The 11,700-nt window shown below is 36.4% G+C and overlaps 1 protein-coding gene and 1 non-coding gene across 2 annotated transcripts; one reads left to right on the plus strand and one right to left on the minus strand.

The window, feature by feature from the left end:
- Positions 1–2,166: 2,166 nt before the first annotated feature.
- LOC131649075 (uncharacterized) lies at positions 2,167–2,859 on the minus strand. Its single transcript, XM_058918820.1, has one exon. The coding sequence runs from the start codon at positions 2,857–2,859 to the stop codon at positions 2,167–2,169; it is 693 nt and encodes a 230-aa protein (XP_058774803.1).
- An 8,742-nt stretch (positions 2,860–11,601) lies between these two features.
- On the plus strand, positions 11,602–11,700 carry LOC131654458 (small nucleolar RNA Z157/R69/R10). Its single transcript, XR_009299495.1, has one exon. It is a non-coding gene; the product is annotated as a small nucleolar RNA Z157/R69/R10 (small nucleolar RNA).

Raw genomic sequence — 11,700 nt, forward strand, 5'->3', positions numbered from 1 at the left:
TCCAAATAATGGACAAAGCAACATTGTTCTTACTTAAAGGCCCAAACGGAATATGCTTACCGGCATAATGCCTATAACAAGAAGCTACGGAAAAAATTCCATCCACCGTCAACTTCCACCCAACCTCATCCTTACCTAACAAAGTCGGAACCAACATACTAAGATCATTCCGGAAAGATACCAAATCCGAACCGTAAGTAGGATTCGTAATATGCGTCTCCGAAATGCCACAATCTCCCCATTTCCAAACACCATTATCCCACCCTCCCATACCCGTTACCGACACGTTTTTCAAAAGAGAATTGAAAAATAGATCCGGATAATCGTCCTTCAAACTCGAATCCTTCCTCCACTTCGCCTCCCAAAACGGGGTAGAATACCCGTTACTCACTTTAAAACAACAATGAGAGGCCATAGGATCTTCCCGCCCACTATTAGCTATAACGATTAAATATTTCCACCAAAAAGAAGAAAAAGAGGTAGAAGAAGAAGAATGAGAAGAGAGAGGATGAGAAAAGGGTAAAGAAAGCGTACCTCCACAAAAGCTTTTCATGGAGACGTCACCGTAACGGGCCTTCAACAAGTTCAACCAAAGCGAATCATCTCCCTTCAAGATTCTCCATCTCCATTTGTTAAGAAGAGCCAAGTTGAAATCCACTATATTTTTAATAGCAAGCCCACCATTCTCAATCGGAAGACAAACATTCTTCCAACTCACCAAATGAATTCTCTTTTTATTCTCCTCCACCTCCCTGCCCCAAAGGAAATTACTTTGCATCTTCGTTATCTCCGAAACAACCCTTTTCGGCAACTTGTAAAAAGACATAGAAAAAATAGCAAGCGAACCAAGAATAGATTTCAAAAGAGTTATTCTTCCCCCCATCGTAAGAAACCGATTCTTCCATCCCATAAGACGCTTCTTAATCTTTTCTACAAGAGGAATCCAAGAAGAATAATTCCTAGGATTACAACCAATGTTAATCCCAAGAAAAAGAAACGAACTATCTTCCACCTTACAAGAAAGAATAAAAGAGGCGGCATCAATGAAATTACTACTCACATTTATTCCTATCAACTTACTTTTGTGATAATTGATTCCAAGACCCGAAACCAACTCAAAAGCCTTCAAAACCGTTTTAAAAGCCCAAACTTGGTTCCAACTACCTTCCCCCATTAACAAAGTATCATCCGCGAATTGGAGAATATCCGCTCTACACCTTCCTCCAATTCCCATACCTCTAAAAGAACCATTTTCAACCGACTTCCGAACTAGACCCGCTAGACCCTCGGCAATCAAAACATAAAGGAAAGGGGATAAAGGGTCTCCTTGCCTTAGACCTTTCTCTCCTCTAAACTCCTTCATCGGACACCCATTAACCAACACGGACATATGACTCATAAAAACCAACCTTTATTCCTCCATTTCTCCCCAAAGCCCATCCTCCTTAACATATATCTAAGAAAATTCCAAGAAACTTTATCATAAGCCTTCTCGAAATCCACCTTGAACAAAATGCTCCTATTACCTTCTTTCTTCACAAAATCCACCATCTCATTTGCAACCAATACCCCATCGAGAAGATGTCTATCCGAAACAAAAGCACTTTGACACGGTGAAATAATAGAGTGAAGAACCTTTTTCAATCTTCCCGCCAAAATCTTAGAGGTAACCTTGTAAACACAACCCACCAAACAAATTGGCCTATAATCATCCAAAGAGATGGGATTATGAGACTTTGGCACTAACGACAAGAAAGAAGATGTTATCGCCTTTGAAATGAAACAACTGGAATGAAAATAATTAAGATAATTCATAAAATCTTCCTTGATAAAATTCCAACATTTCTTAATGAACATAAAAGTGAATCCATCCGGTTCCGGACTCTTGGAACAACCACACCCATCAATAGCATCTTTAATTTCCTCCTCTTGAAAAGGTCTTTCAAGCCAAGAAGCCTCAATAGAACTAATACTATTAAAAGGGACACCGTCTAACCGCATTCTATCTGTGTCTTCTTCAAGAAATTTATTAGAAAAATGCTTCCTTACTTCCTCCCTCACTTCCTCTACCTTATCCACCATCCCCCCTTGAGTGTAAATAGGACCAATATGATTGTGTCTTCTTCTTTCTTTCAACACTTTATGGAAAAAACTACTATTAGCATCTCATTCATTTAACCATTTAAGTCTTGATTTTTGAACAAGCATATTTTCCTTAATCCTCAAGTTTAACCAAAACCTCTTGTTGGCCTCATTCCTACCGACGAGAGACTCACCTAATAAAATCTCCGGCAAATCTTCCAACAAAAGATCCCCTTCATTGATACCTTTAACACAATCTTCCACTTCCAAATCTATACTCCCAAAAACCGTTTTATTCCACCACTTTAACCTCTCCTTGATCCGAGACAATTTCTCTTTAAGAACATAATCACCTCTACCTTCCACCACCAACTCCTTCCACTCCTTTTCCACAAAAGGTAAGAAAGAATTAAAACTAAACCATTCGTTATTGAATCTAAATGGTTTTGGACCCCAATTTAATTTGTCCACCACCAACCAAATCGGGCAATGATCCGAAATGTCTCTATCCCCCACTCTTTGTCCCACCACACCCCGTCTATTGACAATAACATTAGACACAATGAAACGATCGATCCTACTCATAGATCTACCATCTCCGCTATACCAAGTAAATTTTTTTCCTTTACTTGGCACATCCACCAAACCGCTATCAACAATGAACTTACCAAAAAGCTCTGATCCGGTCCCCATTTCTCTAACCGCTCTCCCTTTCCTTTCACCAAGATCTTTAGTCTCATTAAAATCTTTAGTCTCATTAAATAAATCAAAGAACATACTAATGAGGAAATTATATCCATAGGTGTTTAAAATCGAATCGGTCCAATAAAAAAATTAGAAAATCGAAACAAACCAAATCGATACTGTAAAAAAGCGCATTTGATTCAAATGTGTTTGAACAATTTTTTACCAAAATTAGGCAGTTTGGTTCGATTTGCGGTTTGTATTTTATAAATCGAATCAAACTGAACCAAACCACATTATGTTACAAGTCAAACTTCACTTAACTCACGTATAACACAAACTCAAACCTATTACGCCTTAGTTTTATGATTATGAATGATATCTCTTCCTCACACTTAAGGTTTCAGTTTAAGTCTTCTCAAATTTTTACTAGTAATATCACACATTCTTCTCATTTTCTTTTCCAAGTACATATCGTATATTCTTCTCTAATCACCCATTTCTTATGTTCTTTCTTTTTCATCTTATTAATTTTATTCTATTGTTCTCTATTCTAATTATGTTTTTAATGCACATCTTCTTCTCAAATATCTCTTTTCTTCTACTTTTTTTTTGCATCTTCTATAATCTTTCATTTCCTCTGTTTTTTCCATTTCATTATATTGTTTTTTTATATTTCTTATGCTACAATTTTATGTTTTTTATTCCACTATTCTCTAATCTTATTTTTGTATATTAAATGAAAAGTTGTTGTCCAAATATGATGAATTTTGTTGTTATTTGATAACTCATAAATGACTAAACACAAAGTTATGTTGTCATCTATATGTGTATGTATGACTCAATATTTTTTTTATAAAAAACCGAATCAATCGAACCAATCCAAACCGCATTAGTTTTGTTCAATTTGATTTGGTTTTATTTTTAAAAGTCAACCGAACCAAATCGAAGCACACACTTTTTCTCTTGCGGTTCAGATGACTTTTTACCTCAAAATTGTCCAAACCGGCCTGTGAATACCCCTAACTATATCCAATATATAGTGAAATGATTGAATTCAAAAAACTCACTTAAATTAAGTTTTTTTGTCTCAATGATATCTTATAATCTCTTAAAATAAGTTGTCAATGAATATTATTTTCCCTCATTTAAGGAGTTGTTTACATATAGAGCCAATTTGGTGGCTAGTTGAGAAGGAACACATTAGGATTCTCACTCAATCAAGCAAATGGGTTTGGAAGGAGTAATTTCAAGGTAACCATAATCGGTCTAGACATTGAATCGGTATAGGAAGATGTTTAAGATTTAAATGTTTGATCGAAATCGAACTGGGATCAGACTGTTAATATATAAGTTAAATGATTTAGCGCATGTTCTTTATCATTTAGATTGATGACTTTTGTTGCCTCTAATTTATTTACGGTAATTAGTTTAACGAAGAGTTAAATAATGCTAGAATATTATGGTTGATGAAAAAATATATATTAAATTACGTTCTAGGCCGACCATATATCTCTCTATTCGACCATCCTGAGATAGAACACTCGAAACCAAAATGTATTAACCAATTGCTCGATTACATTTTTAGAATCTTCTCATGACCACTAGACTATCATGTACACTGTTGCATGAGATTTACGCCTCAAGCACATCTAACAGTCCTCTGCATTCACTATTACAAAATAGACATTTCGTAACATCATATCACAACGACCTTCCTGTTAATCGTGGTCATAACTCTTTTTTAGACACTTATTTTACTAAAAGACATTTCACTACGGTCATAGTTAACAATCATAGTGAAATGTACGTGGAGTGAAAGTGCTTGCATCTCATCACTAACAATTTTCCATTTATCGTGACAAAATGAGATTGACCTTGTATATCACCATGGTTCTTATAAACATTCATGGTATAAGGTGCAATCATTTTAGCACGGTTCGTATTATCAACCATGGTGAAAGGTTTTACATATTTATATATAAGATAAATTAACTTCCACTTTAGTACATAATAGTCGTCTCTCTCAAAACAAAATCCTAACATCTCTCTCACTTGTCTCTCTCAGATGGAAACCCCAAATCATGCAGCGAACTCGTCTTCTTCGAAGGGATACCTTTGTTGCATAGAAAAGTAATTGAGTTTTAAATATTCTCGCCTCCTCTTCGGTCAATCAACACTCGGTTCCTGGTCATCAAATGCAAGAGTTTTTATAACTACATCTTGGGTAGGCCCTTCACTGCAGCGTTGGACCCTAGCCTCACTCGTGCACTTAAAGCTCAAGTACCACAACCTTCACAAAGAGCAAGCTATTTTGCGCGCCGACCTTGAAAAGGCCAAAAATATACACAACATGCCCTAGAGGGTCAAGGGGAAGATATAACTATGAAAATCAACATGACCTCCCTCATATAGAAGCTCCAAAGCCTGAATCTCTACACACTCCGACGTGGCCAAGGAAGGAAGAAACCGACAACCAAAATAAGAGGCGGGAAAATCACTCGGTTATGTTTCATTTTTCGCATTCACATGCGCACACGCACGTGTGCATATATATATATATATATATATATATATATATATATATATATATATATATATATATATATATATATATATAATTGCTTGCTATGAATGAAGTTACACGAAGTCTGAAATGTTTGTTCCTTTGTGATTATATTTTGGTAGTACAGAGTCGGGGTACAATAAACATAATTGATGCTCGAGATAAAGATTACATGAGTGATGTCAGAGATAATTTATATGTCATACTAAAGCAATCAATTCTCCTCAGCGCCAAGCGCGTCTAAAGATTTCAGGGTTTCTTTGTACGTCCGACTAAAGAAATCAATTCTCCTTAGCACTGAGCGTGCCTAAATATTTTAGGGGTGATGTTGAAGACGCTTTGCACTCTGACTAAAGAAATCAATTTCCCTCAGCGCCAAGTGCGCTTAAAGATATTAGGGGTGCTGTCAGAGACACTTTGCACGTCTGACTAAAGCAATCAAATCCCTACAGTGCCTTGTACCCCTTCAAAGTTCAGGGAAGCTGTCGGAGACTCTTTACACGTCTGACTACATCAACCAACTTCCCAATGGTACTATAGGAGATTCTTTGCACGTTTTAATATAACATTCAAATACCCCCTTGTCAAAGAACTACACGCAATCTTGTGTAGTTGGCGCACTCCCCTTTGGATCTAACTCATCGAATAGATGTGAGTGATGGAGCCTGGAGACGTCTATCTCGGTCCGAGATTTACCTCGGGTAAAGGGACAATGATCCTCTACCTTTGGCCTGGGAATGATCCTTTGTGACGCAGAGCAAAGTTCAAAGCATAACCACATCTAGCCGGTTTCATGCCCCTCGCCTGTAAGTATGATTCAAAGCATCGCCACATTTAGTTGTTCTCATGCCTTATTCTTATGAAGAAAAAATTGGACCAATAGGAATGTGAAATGTGGCTAAACAAAGCTTTATGATGATGGATTCTATAATTATGTATTATGTTATTTAGTTTTTTATCCTATCATTAGGCATAATGTAATTGATGTAAACAGATAATTTATGGTGTTTGGTACCCTGTCTTAGTAATGGGTAGGTAGTTGATGTTAAACTTTAATCCATTGTGTCGAAGCAGCATGTTGCTCGACAGAAGAAGCATGTGTCAAAACATGCAGTGTGTCGAGTTGTGTTAGCTGTCTAAGTGTCGAAGTAGTTAGCTTCACACAATATTTTGACTTAGGTCTAAAATAGGTATTTTGGGCTTTTATGTTTTGAGCTTTGGCTTAGGGAGAAAGCAAACCTCAAACTATAAATAGAGGGAGTAACCCCTATTTTGTAATGAGAATTGTATTCGCGGAATTTACAATTGCAAGTGAATAAGATTTTCCACGGTTTGTGGTCAGAGAGAAACTTTGCAGAAAATCATCATCCTCTTCCTTTATTTTCGTTAAATCCTAATCCCCTTTTCGAAATTTCTTTTTTTCTTTCATTGTTATTGTATAGTGATAACAATATTGTTAATCAAGATTGATAGAAATTCTTCATAGATTTTGGTGGATTTCCAACATCTGGTATCAAGTCTCCGGTTGAGCGATTCAAGGAAGAAATCACGCTGCCAATGAATCATCTGAATAGGCATTTTGTGGCAAGTCTTCCAATTCTGAAAGTAGATAACTATAGGAATTGGTGCAAGCAGGTGAATATTGTATTATCTTGTCAAGATCTTTGGGATCTTATGAAATAAGGGTTATAACCGCTTGCAGAAGATGCGGCGGATGAACAAGAAGCTGCACACAAAGAATTGAAGAAGAAGAATTATAAAGCTCTCTTTATAATTTTTCAATGTATAAATCCATATAATTTTGAAAAGGTTAATGATGTAAAATCTGCAAAAGAATCTTGGGAGATTCTTGAAAAGTCTTTTGGAGGTGTAGAAAAGGTGAAAGAGGTGAGGCTAAAAACTCACAAAAGAACGTATGAGTTGCTTCAGATGAAAGAAAGTGAAAGCATAACTGATTTATTCATTAGAGTTATGAAACTAGTGAATCAAATCAAGGTATATGGAGAAGTGTTGACATCAAGATCAGTTGTTGCAAAGATCTTGAGGTCATTGACTCCAAAGGTACGAAACTAGGAATATGATAAGGATTGAGGATTACTTCCTGGTGAAGCCTCTCCTAATTAAACAAGCATAGTCTGTCATATCCTAAAGAGGAATTATTCTCGGTGAAACCTCTTTAAACCCCTTAGATCACTCAATAGGGCACATCCACCTGAAGAGGATTATTTCCCGGTGAAACCTCTTACCCTTTTGATTAAAGCCAAATCAGGAAAACCCACATAGATTTCTCTTGTGCTAAAACAAAGACCTTTGATGACCCTCGATTAGCCTCCTATTGGGATCATAATGAAAAGACCCAAGGGATTCTTAGAAGTTTCCCTCAACTTCCTCTTGAGCTTTTATTACAAGGACCCTCAGGCTTCCTAAAAGCATAGGACAAGTCTTAGTTACCTTTAGCCAATTCCTGTGAGAATTCAAATCTTCAAATCATACAATCACAGTTATTCAAGTACTCAGGATTCTATCCTAATTCCCAACACTGAGTCAGTTCCTCAAGAATACGAGATATGGAAAATCTCAATTCTCAATACCCAATTCATCCTCAGTTGAGCCAGCCTCAATCACTGGCTTTGTAAGAGACAGGAATATAATCCCTCAATAGTTTGAGTCTCAAAAATCAATTCCATCACACTTAGAAGTTTCTTTTCCCTGCCGAGTCAGCCTCAATCTCAGGCTTTGTATGAGACACAAATACAATTCCCTTTAAAGTCAGCCTCATTTCTGGGTTTAGTACAGAACATATAAAACTCCCCAGTCAAACAAATTCCAGCAGAGTAATCCTCAAATAGAGTCAGTTTTCAACTCTCTTTAAAGCCTCAATCTTGGGCCTTGTACAAGACACTCAAATTCCATTTCTTCCTCAGAGGTGAGACATGAGTCATCTCTATGGAAGAGATGTTTCTTCTATTACACCATATTCAAAAATTACAAACATTATCTAACATTTCCCATTTAGGTGATGTAAGCGGCACGCTCTATTGATTCAAAATCCAGGCTGTTGTCCCTCTCTAATGGTTGAAACTTTCTTCGTTTCATATAAGATGACGTAACTGGCATACTTGAACACCCAAGTAAGGTCTCTCTCTCATTATGAAAAGAATTTTCTCGGTTACTTTCAAAATGTTTATGGTGAAATAGGTGAGATATCTCTCCATTAAGATGACAACTTGTCTCTTTCTCTTACCAGAAATTAAACTTTTAGCTTCAATCTTGAGCTTTGAACAAGACACAAAAATTCATCGTTTGCCTATTAGTTCTCCGAACTACATTTGCTCTGACTTCCTCTAGGGATATGTAAGCATGAGATTTGCAAGAGTCTTTCTGAGCAAACAAAACCAAAAAACATATTTAGGTCTCTCATTTTTTCAAACAATTTTCACTCTCTCTCCTAACACAAAGGAGAAACTTTCCCAGTAAACAACAGATAGCACAATCCAAACAGCAAAAGCAAAATAAACACAACAAGGGCTCCCATAGAATACTACAGATACTTAGGGTGCTAATACCTTCCCTCTGTATAACCTACCTCCAGATCCTTCGATCTCTCAAATTCTCCCCACACCTACCAAAACCTAGGGTCTATTTAGATTTTTCCCCTTCTTCCTCGTAGGATAAATTAAAAGTTCCATATAACGTAAAATGCGTTCCTTCCAAACAAAATAAAAGGAAAAGCAAACTGTCCCCCCCTTTCAAAAAAAAAAGAGGAAAGAGCGTGGGGGGGTCGTTTCCACGTGTTACAAAAAGGAATCGACTTCCATGAAGTTTTTGCACCTGTTGCTAGATTCGAAACAATCAGGTTGGTTATTGGTCTAGCGAACATGAACAATTGGGACATGTGTCAGATGGACGTTAGATGTGAATTCTTGAATGGAACCTTAGACGAAGAAGTTTATGTTGCACAACCAGTTGGGTTTGTGAAATATGGAGAAGAGAGAAAGGTGTACAGGCTGCATAAAGCCCTGTATGGACTTAAGCAAGATCCCAGAGCTTGGAATAAGAAGATTGAAATTTTTCTAAGGGATAAGGAATTTGTGAAGTGCACAACTGTGCATGGAGTATATGTAAGAAGAAGCAAGAGTGAATTGCTTATACTATGTCTCTATGTTGATGCCTTGTTGATAACAGGTAGCTGCAAGAAAGAGATTGAAGTCTTCAAAGGTGATCTTAGCAAGGAATTCAAAATGTTTGATCTGGGTGACCTTTCATATTTCCTTGGCATTGAATTCTACAAGATTAGAAGAGGCTTGATGATGCATCAAAGAAGATGTGCAAGTGAAATTCTCAAGAGATTTGAGATGGATGAATGCAACTCGACTTCGACACCTGCAGAACCAAGACTGCAGCTGTCGAAAGAATCAAATAAAGATGATATCGACCCAAGCCAGTACAGAAGACTTATTAGGACATTGAGATACCTTTGTGTGAGTATGATGAGTAGATTCACGCAAGAGCCAAAGGTATCACATCTAGTAGAAACGAAGAGGATACTAATGTATCTAAAAGGAACTCTCGACTATGGCATTTTGTTTCTTGCCACTGATAAGGGAAAAGAATGCAAGTTAGTGGGTTACACCGACTCAAGTTGGTGCAGTGATGTAGAGGATCGAGAAATCCACAACTGATTATATGTTTATGTTAGGTGGTGAACCAGTTGCTTGGAGTTCAAGAAAAGAACCCGTAGTGACACTATATATCATTATGTGAAGCAGAGTACATAGCTGTTTCCCTCTGTGCATGTCAAGAAACATGGTTGGTGAATTTGGTCGAAGAGATTATAGGGAAAAATTATGGAGTAATTACCATGAAGATTGATAACATGTTGGCTATCAATCTGGCGAAGAACCCGATATCACATGGCAGAAGCAAACACATTGAATTGAGATTCCATTATCTTCGAGAGCAGGTAGCCAAAGGAAAGATGAATCTGGAACATTGTAGAATAGAGAATCAGATTATAGATATCATGACGAAGGGCTTGCAAGTGGAAGTGTTCATAAGACTAAGAGCTATGATGAATGTAGATAGCTTAGATGCAATGAATTAGATGGTGTGTTAAATTGTAATCTCTTGTATCGAAGCAACTTGTTGCTCGACAAAATAAGGATGTGTCAAAACAAGTAGCGTGTTGAGTTGTGTTAGCTGTCGAAGTGTTGAAGCAGTTAGCTTTACACAGTATTTCGACTTGGATCTAAAATAGGTATTTTTGACTTTTATGTTTTGGGCTTTGACTTAGGGAGAAAGCAAACCTAAAACTATAAATAGATGGAGTAACCCCTATTTTGTAATGAGACTTTTATTCATAGAATTTGTAGTTGCAAGTGAATAAGATTTTTTACAATTTGTGGGCTGAGAGAAACTCTGCAGAAAATTATCATCTTCTTCCTTTATTTTCGTCAAACCCTAATTCCTTTTTGAAATTTCTTTTCTTCTTTCATCGTCATAATGTAGTGATAACAATCTTGTTCATCAAAATTGATAGAAATTCTCCATAAATTTTAGTGGATTTCCAAGAGTCGACTTCTATTTATTTACTGCAATGCAAAATATACCAAAAAAAAATAGCATCCATATTTTTAAATTTATATATTTTTATTTTTAGACTATATATTTTTATTTTATAGTAATGTTAAATATCTAGAAAATTGCGAAAAAATAAAGTGTTTTTTTTCATTTTATTCTTAAGACATAATAACAAATTGTAATCATCAATCGTCAGTCGGTTTAGATTCTCCGCAACTGCGATCGAGAGAGGATTAGAACCAATTGATGAAAGAACTGACCCCTGAATCAGACTAAAATTGACGGTGAAAAACTATAAAATAAATTGTATTTTTAAAATGTGGGGGTGAAAATACAGGGGTAGGATTGACAAGTAAATTGTTGTTTTGAATATATACTTTCCGAAGTAGTTAGGCCAGAAACCAAATAGCCCATGTACATTTGCACAAGCCCGTTATCTCTCGCTTAATCTCAGACTACGACGGCCACCTCCAAGTTCAATCCTCATAAACCCTAATTTTAGTGTCGCCCTATAAATTGAAACATACTTCTCCTATCTCTTCAAACATTCGTTTTTAATTCCTTTGTCATTTCTCTAAATTTCAATCAAATTACGTTTTAAGCTTCTTTTAGATTTGTATCACTTTTAACAACTATTTTGTTGTGTTTTGATTTAATTTGGTGTTTTTTGCATTGAGTTTTTGTTTTTAATCTGTGCGGTGATGATACATATTGTGGACTAGAGTTTCTGATGTGGGAATCTTCACCCAGAATTTGATTACAGAACCCTTGGCTGTCTGAGCACAATT

This window comes from Vicia villosa, linkage group LG2 (genome assembly GCF_029867415.1).
Source record: "Vicia villosa cultivar HV-30 ecotype Madison, WI linkage group LG2, Vvil1.0, whole genome shotgun sequence".
Lineage (NCBI taxonomy): Eukaryota > Viridiplantae > Streptophyta > Magnoliopsida > Fabales > Fabaceae > Vicia > Vicia villosa.